The sequence below is a fragment of the Arvicola amphibius genome, chromosome 2 (genome assembly GCF_903992535.2).
Source record: "Arvicola amphibius chromosome 2, mArvAmp1.2, whole genome shotgun sequence".
NCBI classification, from domain to species: Eukaryota; Metazoa; Chordata; class Mammalia; order Rodentia; family Cricetidae; genus Arvicola; species Arvicola amphibius.
This window is the reverse complement of record NC_052048.2, coordinates 34,352,807-34,369,325: the sequence shown is the minus strand read 5'-3', so window position 1 is coordinate 34,369,325 and position 16,519 is coordinate 34,352,807. Positions and strand designations below refer to the sequence as shown.

Below are 16,519 nucleotides of genomic sequence, written 5' to 3'. Positions count from 1 at the left end.
CAGTTTCCAAAGGGCTAGGGTTCTACAGAGTGACTTGGGAGGCTGTGTGGGCAGGTACTGGTATCTCTTCACTTCAGTTCCACTCCTTAACATGTTTTGGCAAAACAACAGGTTTGGCTTATAAGAAGTAAAAGGATAGATGGCAGGCGACTGGCTGAAGCAGCTGCCTTGTATCCATGTAAAGGTTTGCCACAAGCACACACTGTGGCTGGGGAATAACAACACCCCCTCTGGTTCTGCAGTGTAAGTTTGGGGTGAGGTGGGCTAAACTCTAATCCTGCTTTCTCCTTAGCCAAGTGGGTAGGTCTGTCTCCTCTGCCATACTGCTTACCTGAAATACAGTGTGAAGGCCTACCTAAAGCACCTGGTTCAGGTGAGGCTCAAGGTTAGCTAGGACCAGAACTATGGTTTCCCAACATAGCTTTATGTTGGACTGCTCTGGGTTAACATTCCTTGCCTGACAAATGGTTGATCACCTCTCTGCTTGTGTTAGCATCTCATACCCATTCTTCAGGGCAGACGTCATCAATCCCATCCCATGGAGTAAATGTACCTAGAGGGGCTGCCCCTGCAGGCCCGGCCTGGAGCCTGGATCATGACTTACACAGGAGCTCATAGTAGCCCAATTTGGGCAGATGCACTGTGTGGGGTGACACAGTAAAGTTTCTATGCAATATGATTTTATTAGCTTTGAAACAGCTTGAACCAAAAGATAGTTAAAAATGGCCAAAAATATTTAAAAATAATAGTCATTTGTTCCTGACACGAACACTTTCAGCTGGACATTAAGTTACCAAACATGGACTCCCAGTAAGGCAGGTGAGCGCCCAGTGTTCCATCCGTGGGCACTCCTGGGTGTGGAATCTTGGTAGCATTGGGACCCTTCTTCCCAGTTGCTCGAATGCTGTTCTAGAATAGGCAGTCCTGGAAACAAGAGGACCAGGCCGCCTGTGCTGTCACTGCTCATTCTGTTGGCCCTCTGTGATGGAGGCGGACACGGAACCCTGGCCTTTGTTGACATCGCTGATGCACACCCACTGTCCATCCACCGACTCTTTCCATAAGGTCACCTGCAAGTTAGCGCACAAAGTCACAGGTCTGCACCTGTTTCTGCTGCTCTCCAGCCTCACCCTAAATGTGCACAGAGAGGCTGTGGGAAAAGCATTCACCTCCCACCACACTTGCACAAAATGCAGGGAAGGACTAAGTCATACTAGAGAGCACAACAGGGACAGCCACATGGGATGCTGCTCTAACTAGAGTGACAGTGACAGGGAAGATGTGGCTGAGAGCAGGTCAGGGTCGGACTGCCTGTGTCTCCAATTTTAACAGCACAAGTTAGAAAGACACAACTGTTACATGAGGTGTTATTGCAGAGAGCTGGAAAGGTTTGTCCCTGGAGAAAAGCTGAGCTACTGCTCTCTGACACGTAAAATGCCTTAGGAATACCAATTTAAACACCAGGTCTTGACTTTGGTAGACAGACGTAAAGCTATCCTTTGAGATGGGGCCTACAAGCCTGTTCTGGAACTGCTGCAGAGCAGAAAAAGCTACAGCAGGTGTAAAACAATGTATGTTTCTTTATTCATACTCTTAGCAATGAACAATGTTGTTTATGTATTAGTTTTCAAAAGGGAAGCCATTATGCTAAATGAAATAAGTCAATCACAAAAGGACAGAAAGAGTGGGTAGTGAAGGGAGCTGATTCTTAGGAAAAAGGAACATTGACATCCCAGACATCTTAGTGCTCTCCTTGCAGAGCTCGGGCTACACTGTAGCTATGTAAAACCCCTACACAAGTCACCTCCTTTTCTGTGTAAAGGGACATAGTACCTCAGAGGTACTATGAGATGTAATTCAGATCCACCTCTGACTAGGTGGGACCTATTGTGCATATCAGCAAGTGAAAAACCATTACAACCTATATGTTTGCTGCCGAGGAAATAAGGTATACCTTATTGTCTCCACCTGACACGGCCAGGATGTTTGCTGTGATGGACCAGCTCACGTGCCACACAACGTCATTGAACTTGTGCAGGAGTTTGGGTGACCACATATTGCCTGAGGCATCATCGCAGGTCCAAATAAACACTCGACCGTCCTAGGGAAGGACACACATCAGGAGATGGAGAAATAAGCATTCTCCCCAGGGAGAGCCACCTGGATCTGCAGACAGGGAACTGAACAATCTGCTCCAGTGTCCTGCTTCTGATCTTTTCCCCGAACACATCTCACAGTGAATCAGGGGTTCTGGGTTCTGTGGCCTCATGGGTGAACAGACCACTGTTATGGATGTTGTCTCCCTGCCTGGCCAGTCTTTCTTATCTGAACAGGGACAGCCATCTTTTAAATCAGGCTTAGAGCCAGGTAACGGACGAATGAACAAACAAGAACAACCAACTTCCAATAAAACATGCTACTGGGCCTAAAGGCCTTGCCCCTTAGCTTTCATCTCAGTGGTGACAGGGAACAAGCAGTGGTGGTGTCCGGGAAGGGTGACTGGGTACATGAACACAAGGCACCGAGTTTGGGCAGAGTCAGGAGGGACCTGAACTTGGCTCTAAGCTTGGCACTACTTCTCAAGCTACTTTTGACCCATCTCACTATACACTTGCCTTACCTGGTCTCTGCCCCGGTCTGAAGATGCCTGCTGCCCTCCCTCCCCCTTCTGAAGTAGTTTCCCTCTGTTGACATCGGAAGGAATCAGGGCTGAGGACATGTGGGATGTAGCAGACCTGAGAGCAGCTGGCAATGGTGCTGGTAGGCAGGCCAATGGAGGGGGCCCAGGCAACGTCTCGAACCCAGTCGCTGTGTGCCTCTAGCTTCTGCTCCTCCTTCCACTGGCCGTCTTCCTCCTCCCTACAGGGGAAACCAGAGCAGGGAATGCAGTTGCAAGCAGGCATCTCCACCCTGGGTGGAGAGCTTACCTTTCATGTTCTCTTCAACGAGAACAACGAGTGGAATTCTACTTAGCTCACTAAACTGCCCATTAAGTCCCCAGGAAATGCCCTTTCCTCCATAGTTCCAAGTTTAGGGAATACTAAGAGTGCTCAGAAAAAGAAAAAGGTGTTTGCTTTAAAAAACATGTCCTAACATACTGAAAATAGTATACTGTTACTGATAGGAAGAAAGGTGACCTTGCCTGTAGAGTGGCTGAACAATGACAGCAGAGTAGAAGTGCCCCTCTGGGGAGACAGCCGTATAACTCACTGACCTCCAGAGCTTGATGAGGTTGTCACAGCCACCTGATGCAAACTTCTTGATGTAATTGGGCTTCTGCCCTGATGGCTGGTCTATGAGGCTTCCAGGCACGACAGCAGGGGCCCAACTGACAGCGTTACAGCCAATCTGCAGAGGGAACCCGTGGTGAGGCTGCACTCGCGCACATCAGGGAGAAAGGACCCCATGGACTCCTGGTGGGGGTTTCCCTCTAGTTTTCAGGACTTGGAATACGGCACACAATGTGATGAACAAGAATTAGGCTGACGTGTTCTTGTCATACCAACATGGGAGGCAGGATAAGGGGCCGTGAGACAAGCAGATTCCTTAAGGTCACTAGCCAACTAGCTTAGCCAAATCCATGCACTTGAGATTCAGTAAGAGATCCTGTCTCAAAAACTAAAATGTGGAGAGCAGCAAAGAGACTGATGCCAATCCTGGGCCTCTACGTAAACCTGCACATACCCGTATTACTAACAAGACACACACTGAAAGTAGGGTTATCCTTAAAGGCAAACTATTAGGCCAGCCGATTTCTCAGCAAGACTCCTAAGGGCCAGGAGGGCATAGAATGGTGTTTCAAGTCCTCCAGGAAAATATCAGACTATAGTGCAGACTCAAAGGAGAAATGAAGAGCTTCTGCTAAGAGCATAATCCAAGGGAACTTGGCCACAAGACTAGCCTTATGGATGAATGGTGGGGGAAAGTCCTGCACTAGAGGGAGAGGACAGATTACACTCAGCACACAGAAGAGTAAATCCCAGTAGAAAAGTATACATGCAAATGAGAAACAGAAAAACCAAAACAATATACAGATGAACTACAGAGGCACCATCAAAGAGGAGTCAAAACAACCAGATGCCCAAATAATGACTTTTCATGGTAACTTTGATCGTGGCTTACATAATTATTTCTTTTTTGTTGTTTGGTGGCAAGGTCCTAGCTATGTAGCTTAGGCTGGCCTTGAGCTTCTCTCCTTCTTACTCAGTTTCCCAGTGTAAATTATCTCAAGTCACAGACTAGGGCTGGGAAGATGGTTCAGTAGTAAAGTGCTTGCCACAAAAAATAAAAACCTGAATATGGGGGCTGGAGAGATGGCTCAGAGGTTAAGAGCATTGCCTGCTCTTCCAAAGGTCCTGAGTTCAATTCCCAGCAACCACATGGTGGCTCTCAACCATCTGTAAAGGGGTCTGGTGCCCTCTTCTGGCCTGCAGGCGTACAGACAGAATATTGTTTACATAATTAAATACATAAATATTTAAAAAAAAACCTGAATATGGACCCCTAGAATACACATTATTAAACAGGCATAAGCCAGCATGGTGGTGCACATCTTTAATCGCAACACTTGGGAGTCAGAGGCAGGTGGATCTTATTTTGAAGTCAGCCTGGTCTACAGCGTGAGTTCCAGGACAGCCAGAGCTACACAGAGAAACCCTGTCTTCAAAAACCAAAACCAAACAATAAAACAAGCATGATGATGTGCATCTGCACACTTAAAGCACTAGGCTAGGGGTCAGAGACAGGAGAATCCCTGACACTCACTGGCTAGATAGTCTACAGCTTTAGGTTCAATGAGAGACTATCTCAAAAAAAAAAAGTGGACGGTGGTAGAGGAAGACATCAGATACTGACCTCCTGCCTTCACACGTATATGAAATACATTCATGCATATACTACATTACACAAACACAAAGCAATGGACTTAGAACAAGAACCAACAATATGCTGGATGTAACTCACCTCAGCAGCAGAGACAAACACCTTAAAAATGAAAGGCTGAGAAACCAAAACAGAACCGAAACCAGGCAGTAACAGTACTTGTCAAAACAGACTTTACAAAGACTCACAAAACCATATGATACAATGAATGTCACATGATCAATTAATATAAAGATAATGATTGTCAATATACATGCACTGAATTTAAGAGAATACAGTTGTGAGACAAATATTAGAGAGAGCGCCTCAGATAATATAGTGCTGGCAAATTCAAAAGTCTGAAATAATAAATTGCATATTTCAAAATAGAAAATAGAAGTCAAAGCAAGAGAAACTGCAGAGATTATACAAACACATGAAGACTATAATGACTAATCTTCACTATCAATTTGAATGGATTGTCTAGGAAGCAAACAAGTGGGCGTGTCTGTGAGGAACATTTCCGGAACATTCAACTGAATGTAGGTAGCACCATCCCAAGGGCTTAGGATCCTGGACTGATCAAAAAGAGGAAGTGAGCAGGTGTCCTCTGCTTCCTGATTGTGGATACACTGTGTCTTCCCCTGTCATGACAGGCTACCACCAGACTGTAAGCCAAAATAACCTTTCCTTTCTTGAGTTGCTTTGGCCAGGGATTTTGCTACAGCATGGAGAAATGTTATTAATATAGAGACTATAAAGAGTTTTGAACAATAAGTCATTAAAGAAGTGGAAAATGAGAAAAAAAATTTTGGGAGAGAGTTTTCTGTGTAGCCCTAGCTGTCCTGGAATTCATTCTGTAGACCAGGCTGGCCTCAAATTTGGAGATCCACCTGCCACCTACTGAGTACTGGAATTAAAGCATGAGTTGCCACCGCCTGGCCTGAGAAAATTTCTTAAAGTTTAACTAGCACACATAGATGAAAGAAATAGTAAAAGCAGTACAGAAGAGGGAACTTTACAATACTGAGACCCTACATCCAGACAAAACAAAACTCTAGTTCCAGGGGAACCAATGACTTACGGCCTCCAAAGACAATGTACTCACTTATATGTGTATACACACACTAAAATCAATCTTTAAAAGAAAAATAGAGCTCAACCTAATGATGCTTCCCAAGGTGTTAGAAAAGTAAAATGAAACAAAAAAACAAGCAAACAAAAAACATGATAAATATAAGGAAAGAAAAAGACCAGCGCAAACTGGGTGGTGGTAGCTATACCTTGAATCCCAGCACTAGGAAGGCAGAGGCGGGAGAATGGAGTTCCAGGACAGCCGGGGCTCTGCAGAGAAACCTGATGAAAAGAATAAAGAGTGAGACCAGAGCAGAACAGAGAAATGAAACCGAGACTGCAAGGACAGAAAGGGTCAATAAGACACAACTGACAAATCTTTTTCTTTTCATTTCACTTATTTATTTAAAAAGTCTTAGTCCAGGAGTGGTGGTGCACACCTTTAATCCCAGAATTTAGGAAGCAGAGATAGGTGGATCTCTATGAATTTGAGGTCAGTCTGGTCTACAGAACAAGTTCCAGGACAGCCAGGATTACACAGAGAAACCCTGTCTTGAAAAACCAAAAGAAAAAAGGAAAAAAAAAAGTCTCGCTACAGAACTCAGAGCCTAGGCTGGCCTTGAACCTGTGGCCCTCCAACCTCAAGTCTCCTGAGTGCTACCATCACCAGATATTTGAGTCTTAGGAGTACTTTCTAGTGACAGCAAGGTCTACTGTATGGTCATACAAATGGGAGGCTTAAGAGTCACCTTGCTATAAACCAAATTATTAGATAGTTTTCCCTCAAGCACTGAGGTCACCTAGATTGATAGCAGAATTTAAAACAGGTCTATAAGCCAGGAGCCAGTCTTATATAAACGAGTACCACTGACTTGTAGAGTATCCCCAACAAGCAAATAGATGGCATGTTGCTCAAAGGAGTAAGAAACCTCTGCTTCCTTGACAGACAACTGACAAATCTTAAGAGTTTAAATGAATACTTGACCAGTCCAACTTCAGCACCAGTCTCAAAAGTAGAGGCTCCAAAATTTGACCCCTTCTTCCATGTGGCAGACTCCAGTCTTAGGGCTACAGAAAGAAGCTGCTGCAATACTTAGTATTTTATTCTTTGTCCATATTGTTGACTTTGACAATTTTTTATTCCTCTTTTTATATTTATCCAATTTTTATTTAAACATTTCTTGTAAATTTTTTGCAAATCTGTTGCTCTTCTCTCCCCCTTTCCCTATTATTCATTGCTATTTTTCATTGTTTTATTGCATGCATGTGCCATGGCACATATGTGGAGATCAAAGTACAAAGACCCCACTACTCAGTTACCAAACCAAAAGACACTAAAATGGTTGAAATGTCAGATAAAGAATTCAAGTCTACCTGTAAAAGTGATCAATGACTTCAAAGAGAAATCACTTTAGGACACGAATAAGAAAGTCAGCAACACTGAAAAGAGACTTTGCAATACAGATAAGAGATTCTGCAAGGAAACAGAGTTTTGAAAAAAAACAAATGATGGAAATAAAAAAGCAAAAAATAAAAAAAAAAAACAGTGGAAAGCATCATTAATAGACCAGCTAAAATAGACACCAATAAAGAAAAATTAAGTGTAACCACAACTTTCATAAATTCTGGGATATGAGCAAGAGATTAAATCTAAGAGTTCATGGAGTACGAGGAGTTAAGATCAAAACTAAAGGCAGTAAAACACTATCCAATGTAATCACAGCAAAGAAGTTTACTAATTTCAAAAAAAGCAATGGATTCAAGTGTAACATGCATTTAAACTACAAACAGGAATGACCACCGAAGAAACTTTCCGTGACTGGGAAAAGTGCCGAGTCCAAGTCTATTAAACATTTAAAGCCGTACAAGGACTGGGGTGGCGTAGCGGATAAGAGCGCTTGTGTGAAAGAGCCAAATAATCCAGTCAACAAAGGCGGATAGACGGAGCAGTTCTCAGAATAATCGGTGTAAATGCCAATAATATATGAAATAATGTTTCTCAAGAAATATAAATTAAAGCACAATGACTCCACCTCTCCTTAGGCAAAGCAGCCATCGAGAAAACAGCAGCAAACTCCAGGGTGGATGAGGTGGGAGAAAGAACCCTTACACAGTGCTGGCAGCAATGTGAGGGTAGGGGTATATGTAAATTAGTGCAGCCACTACAGAAAAGAACTCCAGCAGCAGCCTGCTCTACTACTTCTGGTTGTACACCCTAAGGACTCTGAGTCAGCACAGCACAGGAATAACTCAGTCATCCGCCTTTATTGCTGCACTACTCACAGCAGCTAAGAACTGGAGCCAGCCCTGTGTACACCACCAGAGAAAATGATCAAAGAAAACGGGGCCTAGATACACGATGGAGCTTCATTCCACCACGGAAGAATGAAATTATTTCATTTGCAGGAAAATGAGTTAAGTGAAATAAGCCTGACTCAGACAACTGTCACATCATTTCTTTCATATGTAGAATACAGACATTAAACAAACAAACAAGACAGCTCGGCAGTGGTGGTACCTTTAATCCCAGCACAAAGGCAGGCGGATCTCTAAGTTCTAAGGCAGTTGGTGTGCCCTCACACTTCCATCTCCATCCTGGGGCTTCCTAGGAAAAGCCAGTGCCACCTCTGCCTTGGACTGAGGTGCAGCTGCTGTTCCTCAGAGTAAAGAGTAAAGAGCAGTACCTAACCTACATCCCCTCCCAGCCACTGCTCAGCAGGGACACTCAGCCTCCTCCTGGGAGCACAGAAGACTTCAGCACAGCACTCAGCGCTCTCCTCCATGCAAAAGGCAGGGGCTGGACTCACCGTGTGAGCGTTGTTAATCTTCTTCACTTCCCACTGGCCTTCCCCTGTATAGGTCAGCAGGGAGATGGCCCCGTCGGAGCTCCCACAGGCCAAAATCAGGCCATAGTCGTGAGGGGCCCAGCACACGGAGTTCACTGTGAAAGGAGCATAGTGCAGGCTGACATCATACACTAGTATTCTGCTAAATTCTTAGAAAAGCCACAGCGGTTGCCAGTGGCCAGTTAACATTTGGCCAAATTAAGGAAAATTTAAGCACTTCCTAAGCCTGCCTTCACAAAACAAGGAGATTCAAGAATATGTTGGGAAGCTTCACTGGTTTTTTGGGTTTATTTCTTATTTCATGTGCATTGTCTGCATGTATGTGTTTATGAGGGTGTTGGATCCACTGGAATTGGAATTACAGACAGCTGTGAGCTGCCATGTGGGTGCTGGGTATTGAACCCGGGACCTCTGGAAGACCAGCCTGTGCTCTTAACCACTGAGCCATGGCCCCAGCCCCCACTGTTCTCAATAAACCTTTCTCTGGACTGACCTCAGCTGTGGACAGACTAGTGGAAAAGCCAACCAGTTTACAAAGGATGGGCAAGAGCAAGGGAAGGGAGCCTGGGACGAGACCAGAACAGAGGTCCTTCCCACCTACAGGCCCCCTACTCACTGCTGACTCTACATACCCGAGGAGTCATGTCCCGAGTGCTCATGAGTCTTCTCCCAAGTGCCATTTTCCTCCTTCCAGATAATGACTTTCCGGTCGTAGGAACAGGAAGCCAGGATGTTGCCATACATGGGGTGGGCCCAGGCTACCTGCCATACTGGCCCTTCATGTCTGCAAGGGAGGGAGTCAGGATGCTCAGGGTCAGGGTCAGGATGCTCAGGGTCAGGGGACTCACAGTGCTACCTCCCTCTGGAGGGACAACAGAATGTTCCCACGGTCTTAGTTTTTTGAATCAGGGTCTCACTCACATTATATACTCTGGTTAGCCATGACTTTGTGATCCTCCCAATGCTAGGAAAAAGGTATGTGCCACCATACCTAAATTTGTTCTGCATTCTATTAAGTTTAAAATAAAAATTTCATATCTTGGAATGAGTTACTAAAACACCAAACTGCCTCTTTGCCAAAACCCAAGTAACAAGTGGGCAAGTCTAACAATCTACAATTTCAAAGTGTCAGGCAGCTACATGTAAGATGGAAACACATCTGACTTTTCTTGGTGACAAACTGACAAGGACTATAACCATTTCTGGAGTTTCCAGCCTATATCCAAATAGAAATGGTAAATTCAGAGTCAAGCAAACAAATGGAATTGTTTTCCTTGTCCCAGTTCACCAAACCCTGGGATTCTACTTCCCGAGCCCTTACAGACCCAGGTTAGGAACCCACACTGTGTGAAAGGCTCTGATGGGAAACAGACAGCTGACCATGAAAATGAGCCAAGACCTCCAAGGCTAGGGAGAGAGAAGAGCAGACATCTGACAAATACTCCCTGGCCATCTGCCACAGACAACACAACACAACAGGATGTATAAAATTTGTCTTATGGGGGCTGGAGAGATGGCTCAGAGGTTAAGAGCACTGCCTGCTCTTCCAAAGGTCCTGAGTTCAATTCCCAGCAACCACATGGTGGCTCACAATCATCTGAAATGGGGTCTGGTGCCCTCTTCTGGCCTGCAGGCATACACACAGACAGAATATTGTATTCATAATAAATAAATAAATATTTAAAAAAAGAAAAAAATTTGTCTTATGGGCCCAGCAGGTAAAGCACTTGCTGTGTAAGCCTGAACACACCTGAGTTCAATCCCCAGAACCCATGGAAAGGTAGAGGAGAGAATTCCACAAAGTTGTTCTCTGCTACACGTGAGCCTGCACAGGTGCTCCAAGCATGTTTATCTTGTGATCATACTTACCAAATGACACTTCAGGTCAAATGGCTAAATATGTGCAGGATGGCAGTCATGTTCATTGCTTCTGAACATGGCAGTGTTGCCCACATCAAAGACCTACTGAGGACGGGCCCTGGTTGGAGGCAGGATTAGCCCATCTGGGATTAAGCAGAGGAGGGTTCCAAGATACAAAGTGCCTCATTTGCCCAGGTCTCCTGGTGGTGGAGCTAGGGCTCATACCTGCATCTCTGCTAAGGGCACAGGGGTCTGGGCTCTTAGCATCCTCATTGCTGAATGCACTCTGGAACTGCTCAATTTGTGTTTTCATCCTTCCTCCCAGGTCCAGTGATCCAGCTATCACCAAGACTGCCTCCAGGCTTGTTGACACTTACCCTCTGAGGTCTGCGATGAGGATCTGCCCTCCGTTTCGCACATCAAAGATTTTGACAGACCTGTCCGAGGAGCAGGTTGCTAGGCGGGTGCCATAATAGTCCATCTGGGCATCATGCTGCAAGGGAAGACAACTGGGGAAGCCTGCAGGATGCGTGGGGAAGCCCCAGCCAGGCCTAGTATAGACCAGAATCTACCCAAACTCCTATCTGTGCATCATGTTGCAAGGGGAGGGCAGCAGAGGAAGCCTGTGGGAACCAGTCAGCCTGAACCAGTCAGGGCCTGATAAACACCAGAGTCTACTCAAACAATCTCAAAGAATCATCACAAGAAGCTAGAATGTTGGTATTATAAATTCCCTGCCAGACAGCGTCCTACTGGAAGGGACCAAACAAGCCATACTGAGCTGGTTGTTCTGGACCCTTCATGCACTTCTTCCAATCCTGTTCTGTGAATGGGTACAGGAGGGAAAACTGACTTCACTGTCCTGATCACAGGCTCCATGGGCTATTGGGGAAGACACCTTGAGGCTCAGCCTAGCCCCAGACCCCAAGGCTACTGATTGAGAGCAGGCCTCAGAATACTTCAGGCTCTGTGCAGCACTCTCTGAAGTACTGTGGGCCTGGATACAGGGTTCCATACAGATATGTGTCCTCTCACTGCACCAAAGTCCTAGATACCTAGATACCTAGATACCTAGATATCTAGATATCTAGATATCTAGATACCTAGATACCTAGTCTGGAGACCTTTTTCCTAGCAGTGTGCCTAGTACTCCAGATTCCACACTCATGGGAAACAATGCCTGAAGTGTCATTGCTACTGCTGCTCAAAACCAACTTTGACACCGACTGGACACGGGCTGGCTGCTGTTGGAATGAGGCCACTTGTTGGTTCCGGACTGCTCAGCCCCAAAATAATCACACAGAAACTATATTAATTAAATCACTGCTTGGCCCATTAGCTCTAGCTTCTTATTGGCTAACTCCTACATCTTAATTTAAGCCATCTCCATTAATCTGTGCATCACCAAGAGGTGGTGGCCTACCAGCAAAGCTTCAGCACAACTCTCTCTGTTGGCGGCTCCATGGCTCTCTCTGACTCCGCCTCCTTTTTCCCAGCATTCAGTTTAGTTTCCCCCCCCCTTCCTAAGTTCTGCCCTATCAACAGGTCAAGGCAGTTCCTTTATTCACCAGTGGTATTCATAGCCTAGAGAGGGGAATTCCACATCAGGCTGTTGCCCCAGTTCTGGGCCTATTTCTGCAGCATGTATGGTCTCCTTCAACACCAGTCCCCTGTTGGTGGGCTCACCTATCCAAGTGGTTGCTGCTTTCCTATTTGTCCCACCCTGCAGATTTCAGCAACAGGCAGCAGTTATTACATTTCAAAAAGGTGCTATATAGAATTTAACATTCCTTTGTCACCTCTCTACCTAAGGACAACAGTTTCTCTGGAAGGTCATCTTTTACTGTGTTAGGCAGGCTAAAGGTCCATTTCAAAGCTCTTCTCAGCAGAGTTCTATCATACTGGGAAGGAGGGCACAGTACCTGGGTGGGAATTCTATTGCCTTAGCTTATCTGTTGTACAACCTTTGAAAATTCAGCTTATTCTTTAACCTTCAGTTTCCATAGCGTTCAAAGGGGCTAAAGAGTACACTGGCTTCAAGGGTCCTTACAGATTTATCAAGGGACTGAATGAAAAGCACTCAGGGTCTGATGACAGACTTCGTGAGCACACAAGTATTTCCAATGTCTATACTGCCTCACCTGGTCCCCGGGAGGAAACCAAGACACTGGCAAAGTTGTCTAGATCGGATCTTATTGCCCTTGGGCCCATGCCAGCTCCAGCCATGTGGTCTCACAGTTAGACTGCTCATGACCAGAACCAGCAACATGCACAATTTTGCATCAGAACCCCAAGACAAGTGCTAGTGGTCAGGCTGGGAGACTGAGACCACCTGGCCTGGGCCCTGCTCCAAGGCTGCCTGCGTCGTTTGGCTGCAGGAGAGACTTTCACCTCCGGACATTCCATACTATGTCCTGAGGAATGACTTCAGGCCCAAGGGCCTGCTGTGGCCTACTCTCTGGGCTAAGACAGATAAGCCCATCTGTCACTGTTCTAGGCTTTTGCTGTGACTGCCACTGACTTCCCACTCTCCATCATTTAACCCCCTTTCCATGAAGCTGAGAAGTGGCCTTAGGAAAGAGAAAGGTAGAAAGATGATTGTCAAACCTCTGCCCCCAACTTGGCCTTACTCTCAGTACGAAGACTGAAGGGCCTGAGCTGCACAACAGAACGTTTCTCACAGCAAAGACAAGCCACTGTCAAAGCCTTGCCAACCCAGAGGTCATGTGGGAGAACGATTAAACCCTGGAGGCTATGGGCTGCCGGGAACTACTACACAGTTGAACCCCCACAGAGGAGAATGCCCATGTCCAGGCCCAGAAGGGATGAGTGGATACTTACAATCATGTCCTCATGAGAGGTGTCCACGGTGTTAATTACTGACACCTAGAACCAAAGACAATCTGTGACATCACTGGCAGCAGCTGTAACAATCATCTCATTAAAGCATCAACTGTTCCTAAGGTTCTTAGGGGTGCCTGTGCTTATTCCATAAATAATTTCTTCTTATTTCTTTCGAGATTGGCTCTCATTATATAATTCAGGCTGGCCTTGAACTTAGTAACCTCTTGCCCCAGCCTCCCAAATGCCAGAATATATGTGCATTTCCAGCTAAGGGCCTCTTTTTTTTCGAGACAAGGTTTCTCTGTAGCTTTGGTGCCTGTCCTGCAACTAGCTCATGTAGACGAGGCTGGCTTCAAACTCACAGAGATCCACTTGCCTCTCCCCAACCCCCCAAGTGCTGTGATTAAAGGTGTGCACCACCACTGCCCAGTTACGGACCTTCTTTGTATTGAGTATTGTAGACTGACAGAGTGTGAATGGCGGTTCTAGCCTCAGAGAAGCTCATGTGTAAATAGCCTGCCAGGAGCCAGATCAGCCATACCATGGTTTGTGTGGGTAGGGGGAACCCAAGATGAGGGGAGATACTGCTGCCTTAAGTGATGAGAACCAGAGAGAAGATATAATCCAAGCAGAAAAGGATTCCATGGTCAAAGATAGTCTGAGAACTTGTGTTACTGAGCCTGGAGCACAGGCCTGGCAGCTCTCAAAGGTGAGGTGAGACCAAGAAGGATCAGAGTTCACATTCCCTTTCTGCACTGCAGAGCTTCTGATGGCCCAGGACTTTAGTTGCTTCTGAGGCTACTCTCTAGCCTGCCTACTATGAACTGTGACAGGCCTGACTAGATTCACCTTAGTGGGACCGAAGTTTGATTGTAGAGGCAGGAAACAGCCATGATGGCCATCAGTGTTTTCCCCATTTGTTTTTAAATCAGCCTCCTTTGATCCCCAACTAGCTACACGCTTACATATACAGAAGCCCTGGACAGTTACAGTACTTTATGCTCCTTCTCTGCTGGAGAATGTAGGCTCCAACTATCTGTAGATTTGACATAGTCTCTATCTGTCTTAATACATAGTTCTAGCCGACCTGGAACTCACTATGTAGACCAGGCTGTCCACAAACTCACCTGCCTCTGCCTCCTGAGTGCTGGGACTAAAGGCACATGCCAACATATCCCTAAGCTTTGAATCTCTTCACAATTATTTAACACAATGTTTTACAGACAGAAGGAACTCAGTAACTATCCATTGAATTAATAAATGAACAAAAACATACATTTTGTTTTTTTGGCTCAGCCACTATTTAATTCTTGGAAGAGAAAAGGGGACTTTTCCATTTGAGATTGGTATTTCTCACCATTTCCCACATCCTTTTCCAGGGCAAACTTCGCAGTTACCAAGCTTGACGCTTCATGGCAAGGTGCTGTGGTGCTGGACCATAACACTTCAGAACTCAGGAAGGTGGAACAAGAATTCTAGGCTAGTTAGAAAGGTAGGCCTTGGGAGAGCATGGTAGCAAGGCATTCAGAAGGCACACACTGAGTAAGTACAGGTTTTCTTGAGAATTCTAAGTGCTCTAAAAAGTGCACTCGAATGTCTGCAAAGACTAGAGGAGGAAGAACTGCACCTGCTTGCAGATGCTAACGTTTTTCCCATGAGCATCAGGAGGCACCAGGAGCAGTCAGTTTTAACCAACAGAAAGACTAAACAAGAGTCAGTGAAGAGAAAAGCCTTGCCAAAGCCACACTGCTGGGAATAAACCCTAGCTACTAACCTACTAACACTCAGCATACAGTCCAGGCTACCAGGGCCAGAAACACCCCCGGCCCTCGCTGCACCCCACAACACACGTTAGTATAAGGTGGGCGGTGTGCTCAAGAATCCCCACAATCCAGACTGGCTGAGGGAAAAGTAATTTGACACCGGTGACCCAAAGGACCTTGGGCGTTTCTTTCTGACCATTCTCACCCAGCAGTCATGGGCTAGGATCCACACTTTGGGATGCTCTTGGAGCACTCAACACTTTGGGGGTTACTGGAACACAGTCAGAAACAGCAATCAAAACACTTCAGCTCATCAGAACCACACCAGGCACACGTCTAGAATGAGCTCAAGGACCAGCTTAAGAGTCTCCAACTCAGCAACAGAGGGGCCAAAGGGCGACAAGGAAAGGGAGGCAGCTCCCTGTGCTACTGTGCCAATCAGGTCTAAGACTTCCAGCGGCTGGTTCTCATTCATTCACACAGTGACTCAGGGGGCAGTGGAGATACACTGCAGATACCACAGAAGTTAATAAAATCCGAGACGATGCCCTAGACTAGCTAGGCCTCCCACCCATTTCCCGAAGGGTTATCACTCCCGGGAGCCCTATGTCTAAGCAACTGATCCCGCCACTACTTCTGCTGAGGTAGTAGGTGGCAGGACCGAATGGTTAGGAGGATTCGGATCTCAGCTTTGCCCCTGCCCAGCTCAAGTGTTGACGACAGCAACACTGGCTTCGCAGGCTACCTGCGGGCGGAAATGTGAGCGACAGTGGGAACGTACTAAGGGCTCCGTAGACAGCAGCTCCTCTGATAACTTCGGCTTTTTTTGTTTGTTTGTTTTTTTCCCAATTACGAAGGACAAGATACGAGACTGGCAGGAGGAGCCACAGTAGCCCGGGCCTCTGAGTTCCGGAAGGCCCGGCGGCCTTGTCATAGCTCCCACTCTGAAACCCGCACAGGCAGGACACGCAAACTTTGAGGAAGTGAAAGAGGTGCTGGACAGCCCGAAGGTCACGACTGCCGCCGGGACCACAACACTTACCATAGCTGTGGCAGCGGCGACTCACGGCCTCGGACGTGGCAGCACTGAACGCTTCACTTCCGGTGCCGGCCCGCAGCCGACAGGCCTACATCTAGGAGCTTCCGGTCAGCAACACATTCGACTTGCACAAAGGTTCCGCCGCTTCTGGAACCAGCGCCCCGCCTACCTCCCTCGGCTCCGCTCTTATTTTGGTCGTCCGTGAGAGTCTGGTTGCTATGGTGACCCTAATC

The 16,519-nt window shown here is 46.4% G+C and overlaps 1 protein-coding gene across 1 annotated transcript; it reads right to left on the bottom strand.

Moving 5' to 3' along the window:
* Window positions 1-663: 663 nt before the first annotated feature.
* Window positions 664-16,404, bottom strand: Sec13 (SEC13 homolog, nuclear pore and COPII coat complex component). The gene is made up of 9 exons (XM_038319965.2): window positions 16,290-16,404; window positions 13,482-13,526; window positions 11,018-11,133; window positions 9,413-9,564; window positions 8,742-8,875; window positions 3,215-3,348; window positions 2,736-2,859; window positions 1,955-2,101; window positions 664-1,070 (listed from the first exon to the last, which is right to left on the bottom strand). Exons 1-9 carry the CDS (start codon window positions 16,290-16,292, stop codon window positions 957-959), a joined length of 969 nt encoding a protein of 322 aa, XP_038175893.1. The 5' UTR covers window positions 16,293-16,404; the 3' UTR covers window positions 664-956.
* Between the last annotated feature and the right edge of the window lie 115 nt (window positions 16,405-16,519).

Bases quoted from the DNA above. Each gene is read 5' to 3' on its own strand.
- Sec13 (XM_038319965.2), bottom strand. The intron at 2,860-3,214 runs GTCAGTGAGTTA...TTTCCCCTGTAG, and splicing joins AACCTCATCAAGCTCTGGAG to GGAGGAGGAAGACGGCCAGT. The intron at 1,071-1,954 runs GTATACCTTATT...GCTAACTTGCAG, and splicing joins TGTCAGGTGGAGACAATAAG to GTGACCTTATGGAAAGAGTC.